The following is a 16,437-nucleotide window of genomic DNA, read 5'->3' as shown; positions in this document are numbered from 1 at the left end:
TATCACTGGCAAGGCTGGCATTTGTTGTCCATCCCTAATTATACTTGAACTGAGTGGCTTGGCTTGCTAGGCCATTTCAGAGGGCAGTTAAGAGTCAACCACCTTGCTGTGGATCTGGAGTCACATGTAGGCCAGACTAGGTAAAGATGGCAGATTTATTTACTTAAAGGGGATTAGTGAACCAGATGGATTTTTACAACAAGCAATGATTGCTTATAATGATCACCATCACTGAGACTAGCTTTATATTCCAGATTTTATTAATTTACTTTAAATTCCACCAGCTGCCATGGTGGGATTTGAACCCATGTCCCCTGAGAGCATTAGCCTGAGCCTCTGGATTATTGGACCAATGACAGTGCCACTACACCGCCATCTCCACTGTCTACTTTTTGCCTTGTGGTGAGGTCATTAAACCTCTCTCTGCTTTCCTTGTCCTTACCATGGTACAACTGGTATTCACGGTCTTAAATATCTATTGCAATGCATGCAATGGCCAAAACAGCCAGGGTGTCTTACCTAACCCATGGTTTTACTGGTTTGCTTTTTTATAAACCATGAAACCTTGTGTATCTGCACTGCCAGTTTAACAGATTTAACAAGCAAAAATTGATTTCTCAGAAATACCCTGTGACATTTGGCTGCAAATTATTAGCTTTCACACTGACCATTCACACCCTGGCTTCCCTGTTCTGTTCACATGCTCTCCCAAGGGTCTCGGATACTCTGGCCCCAGCCTTTAATGCCTGCAAGGGCACTTCATTTTCCTGTGGCCTCATGACTAGAACCCAATAGGAGACTTTAGCATCCGCCTGTGCAGTGACCACAATCTAAATTAGCTGAACTGCCGCACACATCAAAGTGATTATGGACAGCAGAGGGGAAATCTAGAAGGAAGTAGTATTAGATCGTGATTTGCACTTTCTGTTTGTAAAATCATCGTTCATCAATATAAATGAAAATAGGAACACAGTTAGAAAAAGAATTTGACAAAAATGCCAAGTAAAAACCCAAATCAAAGGGGGATTTTAACATAAAGTCAAGTGAAAGATATGGTATATACTGACTATTATTTAAATCCTTTGACGTTTTTTAATGTCCTTGTATTAGGTGCACTTAGAATATTAAAGGCGATGGATTCACACTGTTTAAAAGCCAGTCATACTCTGTTTTTTTCTCAAACAAAAACAAAAAATGCTGGAAAAACTCAGCACGTCTAACAGTACCTGTGGAGAGAAAGACAGAGTTAACATTTCGCGGCTGTATAACTCTTCTTCAGAGCTAAAGAGAAGTAAAAATGTGGTGAAATTTATACTGTTTAGGGGGGTGGGGCAGGTGAAGCTGGATAGAAGGTTAGCGATAGGTGGGGACAAAGGAGAGATTGCCAAAGATGTCATGAACTAAAGGCCAAAGGGGTGTTAATGGTGGTGGTACTGGCTAAAGGAGGTGCTGATGGTGACATTTTGCCTTTATCTGTTTCTTTCTCTTTCCCTGTCAAATATTTATTTTTACTTATGCATGTTTACAAAATCTGTTTCAAGGCCCAGTTGTCCCTATTATGATTTCTAAGTTGGTTTTGGATTCCCCACAGGTGATACACTATTTGTTGCTGGCTGTGGCAAATTCTTTGAAGGATCTGGTGAGGAGATGTACCGTGCTCTGATTGACATTCTCGGCAAACTGCCATCTGATACGGTAAACGTTTTACCTTTTGAGTAAGGATTCTAACTGTTAACTTGTCATTTTAGACGTTCAGCACTTTGATGTCAACATTTTGATATGTACTTTCAAATTTTATTTAGAAGAAATCTATCATCTGTTTTCTGTCACTTTTATATTTCTGCAGCAATTATTTTAAAATAAATGTCCCTGACATCCTCTTATCCTGGTATTTTTTTCCTTGCTCCTTTTCCTGCCCTTGTATTTGTTCCCATTGCTTCCTCTACTCCTGAAGGTCTTAGACGCTTACTGGGTTACAGTTCAGGCACTCTCCAAGACCTCACCCAAGGGGCCATATTGTAAGGATCCTGTGAGAAATGAGTCTTGCCATAGTTTTACCTTAAAAAGTCTGTAACTTGGAACTGAATTAGTAATTTCATTCCATATGGATGGGTAATGCAAGGAATAGAGTGTTACTGAAATGAAATATAGTAGATGGTGCTTTTCAGAAGTGAAAAGGAATAAACTGCATTTATAAAGCACCTTATCACCTCCTCAGGATAGACAAGTAATTAACTAATGAATTAATTAACCAATTAATCACTTTTCAGGTGCTGTCATTATTGTTATCTAGGCAACCACCTCATCCAGTTAGTGTATAGTAAAGCCCTGTAAAAAGGAAATGAGGCGAGTGGCCAGTTAATTTGTTTTTGATAGGGTTGGTTGCAGAAGGAATATTGGCCAGTACACCAGAAGAACTCCCTGCTCTTTAAATGGTATCATGCAATCTTCTATATTCATCTGAGCCACCAAGACAGGTAGACAGGCTCTCAGTTTAATATCTCTCTTGAAGATGGAATCTCTGTCTTGACTCCCTCAGTCAGGCAGCAAAATGTCAGCCAAGTATATACGCTAAAATCCTGGCCCAGTGCTTGGACCTACTATCTCTGGTTCAAAGACGAGAGCCCTACCAAATCAGCCAAGTTGACACATAACGTCAAAATTGCACGCCCGTTGTTGATGGAACTTTGGTACCCTTACATTGATCAGCACAAATATTAATCAAAATATGTGAATTTTTAAAAAGGAAATTAATGAAAAGGATACTATAACATGTGAAAAACCAGTTCAAAATTTTCAAATCCCAGTAAAAATCAGTAATAGTGGAGTTCTATTTTAAAGTGTACAAGACCAGTTCAGACAATATTGGTATCTTTCATTTCCAAGTTTTACTAGTTTTTCCTTTACAACTACTCCAGTAAAATCTGGAGTGGAAAGAACAAGATGAGAAACTTCTGGTACCACTGCAAGTATTATTAGGAATTATAATTAAATTTGTATTGTTGCATTCCAAATTTTTATATATGTGATATTAAAGTTAGTATATTTTGTTTTTAGAGGGTGTACTGTGGGCATGAGTATACCATCAACAATCTCAAATTTGCCCAACATGTTGAACCAAACAATGAAGCAATTAAACAGAAATTAGCTTGGGCAAAGGTAAGCTTACTGATCATGAAGGTTACAAGTCATTAGAATGAAGCACACATGGAATTTGATACACTAGTGTGTGAACCATCTTATGATTAATTCCTGATCTACTAACCATTTTAATTAGCTGTAATGAAACATAGGTGGATCTGTGGCATCGATTGAGTTCAATGCCGCACACACAGGTGGCCCTGGAACAGGTTTTCTGCTCCAGCCATTGGATGAAACAGGACTTGAGAAGGATGTGAAGCTTAAAGTTTCACAGTAACAGACCCAATTTAACCACCTCACTAATGTTGTGACTTTATTCTTTGCGTGGTTTAAGAAGCTGGTTGGATTTGTTATATTGTATAGCCTATTACCATATGCATCTTACATACGACAACAATTGTTATCTTCAGCCATTGCTGGAGCGAACACTACTGAACCGCTATCTACAGGGAATAAATATTTCCCTTTAGTGATGGTCCAGAAGCAAGTTAGAAACTGACCTCATCTAGCTGCCAGTAACAAACGAAAATAAGAAGCAAAATGACCACCGGTCAGTGATTGTGCTACCCCTGTTTCCTGTGTCTGAGTCAGAACTAGCAGTTATGGGTTCTATATAAGACTGCAGAGCAGATCACCAAATAGGGAAAAGATTTGCTTCATGACCTAGACACACAAATTGCAATGATCACTGGCAGGAAAAGAAAAAGAAAGACTTGCATTTATATAACGCCTTTCATAACCTCAGGACATCTCAAAATAGTTTACAGCCAATTTGTGCACAGCAAGCTCCCACAATCAGCAATATGATAATGGCCTGATCCCTTGTTTTAGTGATGTTGGGCTAAATAAAATGGCTGGAGCGTTGAGAGCGGGTTTCACACCCTGAAGTCAGCGGTCTTTCGATTCTTGGACCCATCTTGGGAACACGCCCAAAAAGATGTCAATTGGGGATAATTAAACTGAACATACGAACAAGGAGCAGGAGTAGGCCATTCGGCCCCTCGAGCCTGCTCCGCCATTTAATAAGATCATGGTTGGTCTGATAGTAACCTCAAATTTGCATCCTACCTACCCCCAATAAGCTATCAGCCCCTTGCTTACCAAGAATCTATCCACCTCTGCCTTAAAAATGTTCAAAGACTCTGCTTCCACCGCCTTTCAGGAAAAGAGCTCCAAAGTCATTCAACCCTCTGAGAGAAACAATTCATCCCTGTTTTAAATAGGCAACCCCTTATTATTAAACAGTGACCCCCTAGTTCTACAATCTAGCAACATCTGTGGAGAGAAAGACAGAGTTAATGTTTCGAGTCCGTATGACTCTTCTCCAGAGCTAAAGAGAAGTAAAAATGTGATGAAATTTATACTGTTTAAGGGGGGTGGAGCACGTGAAGCTGGATAGAAGGCCAGTGGTAGGTGGAGGCAAAGGAGAGATTACCAGAGATGTCATGAACAAAAGGACAAAGGGGTGCTAATGGTAGTGGTACTGGCTAAAGGAGGTGCTGATGGTGGCATTAAGGTCAGAAAGCAGAATGTGATAATAGGAGGACAAGGGTAAGCACTCTGGAAAGAGCAACATGAACCAGTGACAGATGGCCCTATTGGGGGTGGGGTTGGGGAGAGGATGGTGGTGGGAAAAAAGATCGAAATAGGATAAAAGGTGGTGATAAAACAATGAATAAAAAAGAAAATAAATAAAAATAAGTGGATAAAAAATAAAAATGAATATTGAAAAAAAGAGGATAAAAAGGGGTGAGGATGGAGGAGAGAGTTCATGGTCTGAAGTTGTTGAACTCAATGTTAAGTCCAGAAGGCTGTAAAGTGCCTAATCGGAAAATGAGGTGCTGTTCCTCTAGTTTGCGTTGGGCTTCACTGGAACATTGCAGCAAGCCAAGGACGGACATGTAGGCATGAGAGCAGGGTGGTGTGTTGAAATGGCAAGCGACAGGAGGTCTGGGTCATGCTTGCTGACAGACCAAAGGTGCTCTGCAAAGCAGCCACCCAGTCTACATTTGGTCTCTCCATTGTAGAGGAGACTGTGTTGGGAGCAGCGAATGCAGTAGACCAAATTGAGGGACGTGCAAGTGAAGTGCTGCTTCACTTGAAAGGAGTGTTTGGGCCCTTGGACAGTGAGGAGGGAGGAGGTAAAGGGGCTCTGAAGAAGAATCATACGGATTCGAAACATGAATTCTGCCTTTCTCTCCACAGATGCTGTTAGACCTGCTGAGTTTTTCCAGCATTTTCAATTTTTGTTTCAGATTTCCAGCATCCGCAGTGTTTTGCTTTTACCCCCTAGTTCTAGATTCTCCCACAAGAGGAAACACCCTCTCCACATCCACCCTGTCAAGACCCCTCAGGAACTTATATGTTTCAATCAAGTCGCCTCTTACTCTTCTAAACTCCAGTGGATACAAGCCTAGCCTGTCCAACCTTTCCTCATAAGACATATTAGTCTGGTAAACCTTCTCTGAACTGCTTCCAGTGCATTTACATCCTTCTTTAAATAAGGTGACCAATACTGTACACAGTATTCCAAATGTGGTCTCACTAGTGCTCTGTATAACTGAAGCATAACCTCCCTACTTTTGTATTCATCTTCCATCCCGCGCAATGACTGCTGTAGGGTGGGATGTCCAGCCTCTTATGTCGTTGGCTGTGGCCCGGAATGAGGTCACGGCCAGTAGTTTAATGGGCCCCCGGCACGGGACACTGTCAGGGACACAGCAAATGCAGGATCGCTTCAAACTCTGCAGAATAATTTGTCATTGAGCAGTTTGCAGGCTTCTAAGGTGAGTGCATTTTATTTGGAGTTCTGCTGTCTCCAAACCTTGGTAATGTTCAGAGGTGGCTTTCTTTTTAAGCTGAACAAGTTCCCCACCTTTTTGCATGGAGCAGTTGTACAGTTGTTACATGTTACAGAGATGTCAGTGCCTTTGGAGTAAGGGGAGAAATGGGGGAGAAAGGCCAAACCAGCCCCTAGATTCAACAAGGACTCCCTCAGAGCCCTCCTACATGTGGTCTCCGCCAGAAGTGAAAAGTTGATTCCAGCCCCAGGCAAAAGGAGGAAGCCGAGCCAGACAGGTGCAGCGTGGGAGGAGGTGACCGAGAAGGTCAGCAGTGTTGGGCTGGTCAGAAGGACTTAGTTCCAATGCCAGAAAAGGCTAAATAACCTAATGATGTCGGCCAGGGTGATTATGGCCCCAGTATGTACAGTCTTGGCCCAACATGCTACAGGGTGTGCTCACGAATGTAGGAGGGCAGTGAGTTTGGCTGCTCTTCAAAGGCAGCATGATTCAACAAGGACACAGCTGTCCTCGATGATGTCATTATGCATTTCAAGCAATGGTCCAGTTGTTGGGTGGGTGGTTTGCAGAATCGGCAAATAACGCATGAGCATAGCATCCAGGCTGGCCAGTACTGAGGTGATAATGGGTTTTTGGCATGCTATAAGATTATTTAAATTGTTAATGACTCATACAAATATTTTCAGGAGAAGTGAGCCCACAACAGCCGCGAGAGAGCCCGTACAGGCAGAGGAGCGCCAAACCTGGAAGTTCTGAGTCCTTTCAAAGAGGAGGTTCTGACACTCACGGACCCAGAGTCCTCCAGGAGTTTAGGCAAAGGCGAGATTGGATGAAGGCCTGGGTCTGGTGAGATGGCAAATCGTCAATCAGCTAGAAAAGGGGTCAGGGCTAGTGGAAGTTTAGTGGAGGGTAGGCATTATTCAATGAAGCTGGTTAATATAGCTCAGACATTGGAACCCCGACAAGCTTCCTCATCCGAACCTTCAGATGATCATTCAAATGTACATAGTGTTTGCAGAGTCTCATCACTCATGTGGACAATAGAAAGGTGGATGAGCGTCTTGTAATAGTGCTAATTTGGCCAAGTCTTTGATGCCTGCTGACCCCCTTACTTATGTCTCTTCGTCACAGTAGAAGCCTCTTCTGTTCACCCTCTGCCTCAGGCGTGCTGCCACTTCCCTCCAAGGAGGAGGAAGAACCCTCAGAGGATGCAGCATTACATTCTCTCTCAGCACCAGGCACCATCACAGATACAGGCACCTCGGTAGGGACCAGCATGTCGGAGAGAGATTACACACGCTGATGAGGGCACTTCACATTCACACATGCAGCTACCGGAGAGTAGGGTGGAGCAGGCCTCGGGCAGTCAGAGGAGCGTCCGGGCTGATCCAGAGACTGATTACGAGTCAGATGATGAGACTCTGGAGTCACCCATAAGGCGGCAGATGCTGGATGTCCAGCACAAGGTCCATGAAGATGTGGCGGATATAGCAAAGGGGTTTCGTGCTTTGGCCCAGACTATGGAGGTGTCCATCCAGGCCATGTGGGCTGTGCTCACCCACTCTTTGGAGTGCCAAGCTTCCTCCATAGACAGACTGGCAGGGGCAAACCGTGTGCATTGTAGATGCAATCACTGATATGCGCTCCGACCTGCACACCATCGGCCTGGCTCTGAGCTCAGGGGCCCAGAGCCAGGGCGACAGGGGAACTGGGAGCTTGGGCACCCACCCAGCTCCTGGGTCCTCACAGGTTGGTAGGAAGGACCAGCAGGTCCCAGTGGCAGAGGATGAGTACCAGCTGCTGCCATCTGGAAGCACCTCTTGGGGCACTTCTGATGGGCTGGCATCTCCTCTGCCCACCCGCCATTGACACAGCCCTCGTGCAGTGTCGTGGTGACTGAAGATTCTCAAGCATCTCAGCAGGAGTCTTCTAAAGTGGTGGGCAGCTCAAGGCCACAGCTGCACAGAGGATGCCCGCCGAGGTCATCCGGGACAAGGGAGGTGGCAGATCAGCTACAAGCAAGGGGGGAACCACTGCACCGGAGCACCTGTCAACGCTTTAGAAAAGATCCACATTAGTCACCAAGAGGGACACATGGGTGTGTTGCTTATTGTTTGCTATTAATAATCCTTTCATGGTTGCAAATAAACATACATCTAACATACCCTCATGCTGATGTTTTCATCATGTGCTGTGGCTGTGGCACTTGTATCTGAAGTTTGAGGAGAACTTGATAATGTTGAAGGAGGGCAGGAGGAATCTTGAGTTCATGCAGGGAAATGAATAGTGTGTGGATGTTACGGTGACAGGACTCAATCATGACACATGGGGAAGGGATCGCCTAGATGGCGCCCAAGCATGTCTGATGCAGTGGCATTGCAGACTATTGAAGCCTCTGACATATTAAGGCATCCCTGGTATCACGGCCATCCACGCAATCAAGGCTAGAGCCTTCAATCTGAACATCGCCATGTTCCCTCACCCCATCCTTGCCCTCTCCCTCCAAGGATTGGCCTGTACCTGGTGAGTCCTCATCCACCAGAGCATCTCCTCTTTGGATAGTGAGGTTATGGAGGGCACAACAAACCACGACCATCAGGGGCACAGCTGAGGGGGAATAAGCAGTGCTGCTCCAGATTCGTCCAGAGATCTGAATCTCATCTTCAGGAGACCTGCTGCACTGTGGGCCTGGTGCTTCTGTGACTCTCATTGTACCTCCTTTCCACCTCAGTTCTGGGCACCTTCACAGACGATATTAGCCATCTCTTCAACGGATACCCCTTGTCATCTGTGAGCCATCCATCCCGGGGATCAGGGCCACTGAACAGGTCTGGCACCTGTGAGTTTCGAAGAATGAAGGAGTCGAGGCTGCTGCCCGGGTACCTGGCATATACCTGCATGATCTGCCGATGGCGATCACAGAGCAGCTGGATGTTCAGCGAGTGGAATCCCTTCCCGTTACTGAAGGTGCAGGGCTGGCCAGCAGGAGCCCTTATGGCGACATAAGTACAATCAATAGATCCCTGCACCCTAGAGAATGCTGCAGTCACCATGAATCTTTGTGCTCTTTCCAGTTGACTCTGGACATCCTGTGTGAGGGGGATGTAATTCCCTGCCCTTTGAAACATTGCATCAGTGAAGACATTTATGCAGTGGTGTGCAGCAGTTGTGATGCCACTGAGATCTCCGCAGACTGCTTGGAAGGATCCTGTCATGAAGAATTTGAGCATGACAGTAATCTTCAAAGCCACTGGCATCAGGTGCCCCCTTACGCAGTTGGAAGAGATCTCCCCCAGATGCGAGCATGTCACAGGGATGCGACTATGGCTCTTGATAGCCTGATTCTTCTCTTGCATTTACTCTCTGACAATTACAGATACAACTCAATCTCTGCCTGTAGACTCCAGGGGCTGCATAAGACCTTCTACGCCTCCGCTGAGGGTCTCTGAGTGGCTCTGGACCCTCAGGCTCTGGTGCAGCTGTGCCCCCTCCATGCACCAGTACATCCTGGACCCCCTGCTTTTCCCTTCTTCCACTCACTCTCCTCCTCCTCATCCTCCTGTTCTCACTGGAGGTCATGTCTCCCACCAAGACCACAATGCCCATCTGCCACAGATACGTTATAGCCCTGTGAGATGGGCAGGAACAAACTCTAGCACTCAGCAGAGTGCTCCGCAGCCGAGAAAAGGCCTTTACCTCAAATGATATCAGAATGCTTAGTCTGCTCATTCAAATGAGCACTCCCTGCAGTTACTGATGTACTAACTGCTAAACTGAGACTCTGAGCTCAGCTGCAGCTTTTAAACCCATCCTAACAAGCTTATCCATGAAAAAATGGATTCCCCACATGGCGTGACTCTGACTCTAAAGGTGTATTATTTTTTAGATGTAAACTTCATTTTTAATATTTTATACTTCTGTAAGAATACAGTGGCACACAGCCTGGAGTGTTACATGTTGAGTCCCGAACCACAAACACTAAGCGAGATCCATCAAATGAAGATGAGTGAATGGAGTGTATCCAGTATTGTCCACACACACTGTGGGATACGAGCTGGTAATGAGCCCCACAGGAGGGGCAGCGCTGTGCATCTCCCTCATGAAGCCAGAACCAGATGACTGCAGTATTGTCCTCTTCACAAATGCAGCCCTCAAGTCTCTTGTTGGTGACAGATGGTACAATGCGAGGATCATCTTTGGTCCCAGCATACCCCTTAGGCTTCAGCATATTGAAGGGATCCTTCTCAGTTTTCATAGCCTGCATGATCATCTTTTCCATCCCAGTTGCTTGCTCTTCATCAGTCGGAGTACCGCCAGATGCCAGCGCCCTGCAGGGGACACGGCCTAACCAGAAACCTGGGCTAGGATCTCGAGTAGCCGTCAACCGCCAGGCCGGTTGCATTGCGCGAGCTCCGGCTGCTATTGCTGTTCATGCCGCCATCTTGAGCTCTCCAACCAGGCCCCGCCCCTTGGATTGCGTCACCCGCTCCGGCATATTATTGCCTTCAAAGCGTATTATGACAGTCAATTGGGTCGTTAATGACCTTAATTACACCTTTAATTAAGATTACCATAGCACAAGCCCACCCATATATTATTTGAAATCGGCATGATGACATCAGAGACATCGCCCGACGTCGTCATGCCCAATAATATGTCTGCTGATGCGGAAATCGCTCCCATTTCTGGAGTGTATTATTCAGCTTGTTGGTTGAGGGATAAATATTGACCATGATATCGGCATTCCCTCTTCTTCAAAATAGGGTTGTGGGATCTTTTACATCCACCTGAAATAGCAGAAGGGGCCTCCATTTAATGCCTCACGCAAAAGAGGGCATCTCTGACAGTGTAGCACTTCCTCAGTACTGCTCTGGAGTGTCAGCCTAGATTTTGTACTCAAATCTTTGGAATTGAACTCAAACCCACAACCTTCTGACTCAGAGGGTTACGTCTCCACCCCATTTCTGAATTTCAGCAGGAAGGAGTCATCTTTAGGAAAAGTCATAAAGGACAGTGAGGCTTGGTAAATATCATGTTAAAAACATCTGGCCATAAACATAGGATAGGCAAACAGGAAGTAGACTGGCTTAAAAACAGAAATTCCTGGAAAACCTCAGCAGGTCTGGCAGCATCTGTTGGGAGAGAAACAATGTTTTGAGTCCATTATGACTATTCTTTGGAACTGGCTTAAGTATTTTGGAGGAAATTTGTTTCCTTAAGTTTTGTGGATCTTCAGACCAAAATAACATTTAAAGCAAGATTTATTAGTTTCTTTTAGAGTTGGATCCTCAAATTAAGAATCTAATGTATTCTCTGTGGTTAACGGTTATAATATAACTCATTATTAATTTTTGGTAAATTTAAATCTTAGACTATTAGCAGCATTTTTGTAATTGTTTTTAGGAACACTACGATCTTGGAAAACCTACCATCCCATCCACTATTGGAGAGGAGTTCAGTTATAACCCTTTCATGAGAGTGAGGTACAGTGAAATCCATGTTTATCTTCTTGAAGACCTTTGTATCGCTTTCTTCAGAATTCAGACTTGTTGCCGCGGAAGGAAGAGAAAAAGACTCAGTCACAAAAAATTGAATTAACTTCCTTTTATTAATGTTATGCATTGTTTTAATGATTGACCACAACATAAATGAACATAATTTCCATTTTGTGGAATCTCAGAATTAAAGTTTAAAAACTGCCTATGATATAGCAGGAAGCTAAAGTGAGAAGTACATCTAAAGTGACTCATTCCCTATAATAGTCCAGGCTTCGTTGAATGCTAATTCAACTCCAAAGTGCTCAGCAACTTTCTACCACTTTCTGCTCTCTTAGGAATGGGATGTCCTTGCAAACACTTGGCGCTGCACCCAACAAACCCAAATGAAAAGAACAATAGTCAGCCAGCCATGCCATGACACATGCATATCTTCATTTCAGCACTTGAGTCAATTATATTCAAGTCAATTGAAGTAGGTCAAAACAGCACCTTACAATTGCTTTTTAGTAAGGGCCCTGTTTAGACTATCTTTTTTTTAACTATAGGAACACCGGCCACTGAGACATATCAATTTAAGCACCAGATTTGCTTCTTTAATTCGACAAACCCCATTACCATGCCTTTTTTTCTATTTGGTAAAATGACACCAGGCCCTGATCATTTCCAGATAATTTACCAGTTAAAGTTGCAGCTTATGGCTCCATTGCCAATGAGCTGATCTGTGTGGGCCTTCATGTTTTCTCTAGGCAGCATCAGTCTATATTTTGTTTCAGTTTATACTGCTTGCTGGTTAGAGCACAGTTACAGGCCTTCATTCCCCAGCTAGTCAGGGATGAGTTACATTCTGGGCATGGAGGAATGAGAAATTGAGTATAGTATAAGGGTGTGGCCCATACAGGGTCAATGTGGGACTGAGTACAGTACCGCCCATACAGTATGTAAGAAGGCACAAGACCCAGACCTCATGTCAGTGTGGTGTTGAGCAGAGGCGTGTGAAGACCTAAACATTGAGAGAGCTCCTTGCCGTAACCTTTATATTCTATATGTATATAGTCATAAGTAGTTTATAAAGGCTTGCTGTTAACCTACTGAAGACTATGAAGACTTCTTTAAGGGACACTATTCTGTAACCAACACTGAGAAACTTGCAAACCAGTCTATTTAGGGTCAAAATAATCCATAGGATTCTATCATGTTTCACTGCTTCATTCATTCTGATCCCTTCATGCATCCAATCCTCTGGAATTTGTGTGCAGCTTTAGGCTATTCCAATAAAGAGCTCCTCTGCTATACTAAGCAGCATCTTTCAAGATTTATTTCCTCTTGCCCAAGTAATTATTTTTGTGGTTGAGATTTGAGCACAGGATTCATCTTCATGATTGGGATTGAAGGACAGATAAGTGCTAAACAGCAACTTTATTTTTTACAGGGAGAAGGATGTACAAGACCATGTTGGACAGAAAGATGCAATTTCTACAATGGATGCAATCAGAAAAGAAAAAGATCAATTTCAAGTACCAAAGGATTAACAATGGAAAGCATTAACACTTACCTCCAGCACAGCATCATCTAGTGTGCCTGGAGTGGCAGTGTGCTGCAAAATATGTGTTCAGTAGTGAATGTTCTATTAAATAAATTGAATTTGCTTTGCTGGTGGAATGTGTAAAATGTAAATAGATTTTCATGTGTTGCAAATCATTTATGATTGTCAAAAAGTCTTCCCGTGGATGGGGGTTTAGTCTTAACGTGACCTACTTTCCTCCATTTCTCTCTTTCATTCCCCCTTCACTTAAATGCACTTCCATTTTCCAAGCGCCAAGCAAATAATTGCATTGATATTCAACCAGAAAGCTGCAATTTGAAATCCCAGCATTAACTTGTCACTTAAACTTGGTAATCATGTACTATTGAGTGATGAACACCAAGCATTAGCAAAGAATTTCCATTCCCACGGATGGGGAAAAAAAATGTAACTGCAGCTTGCCCCACTCAAATCCATTATAAATCCATCATTACGGAAACGTTTTGAATGTGACTGCAGCCAAATGTACCCATATCCTGCTGGGGAAAGATTTATAGAGAAGGCTCACCACCAAAAAAGGTCAGTGGGGAACACAGCCCTGCTCCAAGGAGTGCTAATTGGCTGGAGGTGGACCGTCTGCCCCCATCTGGGAGGAAGTCCCACCTCCGAGAGCTACAGGTCATCTGATTGGTTGGCAGCTCTCTGGTCCCAGCAGTGCCAACAGGAATGGTGTCGCTGCTGGGACTGCGTCCAATTTCAGCGAAGAGGAGCCAAGAACAGATAGAAGGTGATTCCAGAAGCGTTTTGGAAGGGCTAGAACCGAAGACCCCGGGGAGGGGGTTGGGGGGGTTAGTATCAGGGTGCATAGGCCAGATGGGGAAGGGGCATCTAGCTGAGGAGGCTTCTGATCCAAAAGGGGTCCGTGGAGGAGGTACCCCCACCCTCACACCTTTTCTGCCCGGGGCCTGAGATCCCTGCATGTTACCCTGCCAGGCTTCCTCCCTTCCCCCCCCCCACCCTCCCCCCCCCAGCCCTCATCCCCAACCTCTATCCTGTGGCCAAATAATTGCAGTGTGGATGGGAAATGGTCCTTAAGTGGCCGATTGGTCGAGCGCAGATGTGGCACCCTAGGCCTTGCCCGCTGCCCATCAAATTACAGCGAGGTTGCGGGTGGGCAGGTATGCAGCGGGAAAGTCACCCGCAGAATTTTACTGGCCTCCCACCTGCAAACTCGCCGTGGGGGTCGTAAAATTCTGTCTGTGATGTTTAAAAAAACTCTGTTAACAACAATTGAATTTAGATTCAGGCTCATGCTGAATTTGGTCACTCTATTTTTGGATATATATCATTTCTGCCTTGAAGTGTCTACTCCATCAGACTTTCATTTTGACTTTCCACCACAATCCAATTTATTATTTTCTGAATTTTGAAAATTGTGAAATCCTCTTTAAGATTAGATCATTCTCCTTTCATGTAGTTATGAGTGATGGTGGTATTAAATAGGAAATGTTACATTGTAGTTTAATGAGTATAACATTTTGATTTAGTTTATGGGTAGGATTAACTGTCAATTAAGAATCTGTTCATTAGCAGAATCAAAACTGAAAACATTAAACAGCCTGCACCCTGTCAATTGTGAAAAGCCCTCATGAAGTTGGGAACATGAACACCAGATTTGTTTCCCCCTCGTTGTTGCACCACTAGGATCAGCCTAATATACTTGTGTCTTTCTTAACGATATAACAATTTCTGTTATGTTACACATCACATTTAATCTTCGCCTCCTTCCTTGAAGGTCTTCAATTGTGTAGAGGATGTATATTTGGGAATTTCTTTTTGTAAAGTAAAGGGCCACGAGAGATGAGTAAAGAATGTGAGAACCCATTGTGATTGCCACAATAAAAATATTAGTGATCCCTCTCAAAGATATGATCTAAAAGCTGAGGCTAAACTAGAGAATGATGCATTGATTTAAGATTTAAACCAAAATTAACTGCTGTGTTGCAGATTGGTTCCCTGCAGACTTGTAGCTAACATGATTGAATTTGTTCATGTTATACCTTGCTTATTAATCCAGAACCTTACATCTCAACATAGAAGCCTGTGTAGGCAGTCAATAATGAGACATTGATCAAAACAAAAAGTGATTGTAAAATGTGGTGTTGACTGTGTAACATCATGTTTTCAAAATTATTCCAACTCTTCTGTTCAACATTAGAATTGGGAGAATGACTTTTGTGTCCTGATCCCTGTTCCTTGGCCTCCTCTAGTAGAATCTCTTTACCAGTAAGCTTGACAAGTGCACTGTATACCTGCTGATTGCGCTTTTGTTTTTAGCAGCATTCTTGGAATTGTAGTGTTAATTTTGCACTTACTCAGTAAAATATATCGAGAAAATAAAATGCTTTTCCATGGTATTCATTTTTTCACATTGAAATCAAAATCACTGTTTCAAAGATGAACTGGATTTTATAAGAAGAAGAAGAATGTCAATTTTACATTTACAGAAACATGAAACAATTTTACAGAGTTACAATAACTTATATTGTACCAGTGCATTTTGCACACTAGTTTATTTTTTAAAGAAAGACTTACATTTATATGGCGCCTTTCACGAATATCAGACACATCAAAAAGCTTTACAAACAATGAAGTATTTTTGAAGTGTCATCACATCAATAAATCCATCATTCTGGAAACATTTTGAATGTGACTGCAGCCAAATGTATCCATATCCTGCTGGGGAAAGATTTATGGAGAAGGCTCGCCACCAAAAAGGTCAGCGGGGAACGCACCCCTGCTCCAAGGAGTGCTAATCAGCTGGAGGCGGGCCTTCTGTCCCCACTGGGGGGGAAGTCCCATCTCTGAGAGCTACCGGTCATCCGATTGGTTGGCAGCTCTCTGGTCCCAGCAGCGCCATCAGGAACGGTGGTCGATGCTGGAGCTGCGTCCAATTTCAGCAAAGAAGCACCAAGAACCAGATGGAAGGTGATTCCAGGGTTTTTTTGGCAGGACCAGAACTGAAGATCTGGGGGAGGGGGTGGTGGGGTAGGGAGGAGGAGCAGGGTGCATAGGCCAGATAGGGAAGGGGCATCTAGTTGAGGCGGCCTTTGTTCTCCTGCCCGAGGCCTGAGATTCCAGCATATTAACCTGCCAGGTTTCCTCCCTTCTGCACCCACCCCCAACCCTCATCCCCAACCTTGGTGCATTTGGGTACCACTGTTACAGGCAATAGGGTCAATGAGATTTTAAGGTTGTAAAGTAGTAAATAAAAAGTCATAACTAAATTTGTTTCCTTATTCTACAATGGCTTTTGGCATGCTCCATAATTATCCTAGAATCTCTAGAAATGAAAACTTCATCACCTGGGCATTGCTGTGAGCACCACGTCATTCAAAAACATTTTAGATTTTATAATTTTCTTTGAACACTTTTGTTTATTAGTTGTTTAATGACTTTTTTCTCCCTTTAGGAG

General features: G+C 43.8%; 1 protein-coding gene across 1 annotated transcript in view; it reads left to right on the top strand.

Moving 5' to 3' along the window:
* hagh (hydroxyacylglutathione hydrolase) overlaps window positions 1-15,364 on the top strand; it is a 29,310-nt gene extending 13,946 nt beyond the window's left edge. Inside the window, exons 6-9 of the mRNA XM_078558658.1 lie at window positions 1,592-1,695; window positions 3,058-3,159; window positions 11,346-11,425; window positions 12,870-15,364. Coding sequence (XP_078414784.1) covers window positions 1,592-1,695; window positions 3,058-3,159; window positions 11,346-11,425; window positions 12,870-12,969 — 386 coding nt within the window. The 3' untranslated portion in view covers window positions 12,970-15,364. The remainder of the gene's footprint in view (window positions 1-1,591; window positions 1,696-3,057; window positions 3,160-11,345; window positions 11,426-12,869) is intronic.
* Window positions 15,365-16,437: the final 1,073 nt, after the last annotated feature.

Source organism: Cetorhinus maximus, chromosome 15, assembly GCF_964194155.1.
Source record: "Cetorhinus maximus chromosome 15, sCetMax3.hap1.1, whole genome shotgun sequence".
In the NCBI taxonomy this organism is placed as follows: Eukaryota; Metazoa; Chordata; class Chondrichthyes; order Lamniformes; family Cetorhinidae; genus Cetorhinus; species Cetorhinus maximus.
The sequence above is the reverse complement of the archived record's forward strand: the minus strand, read 5'-3'. Positions and strand labels throughout refer to the sequence as shown.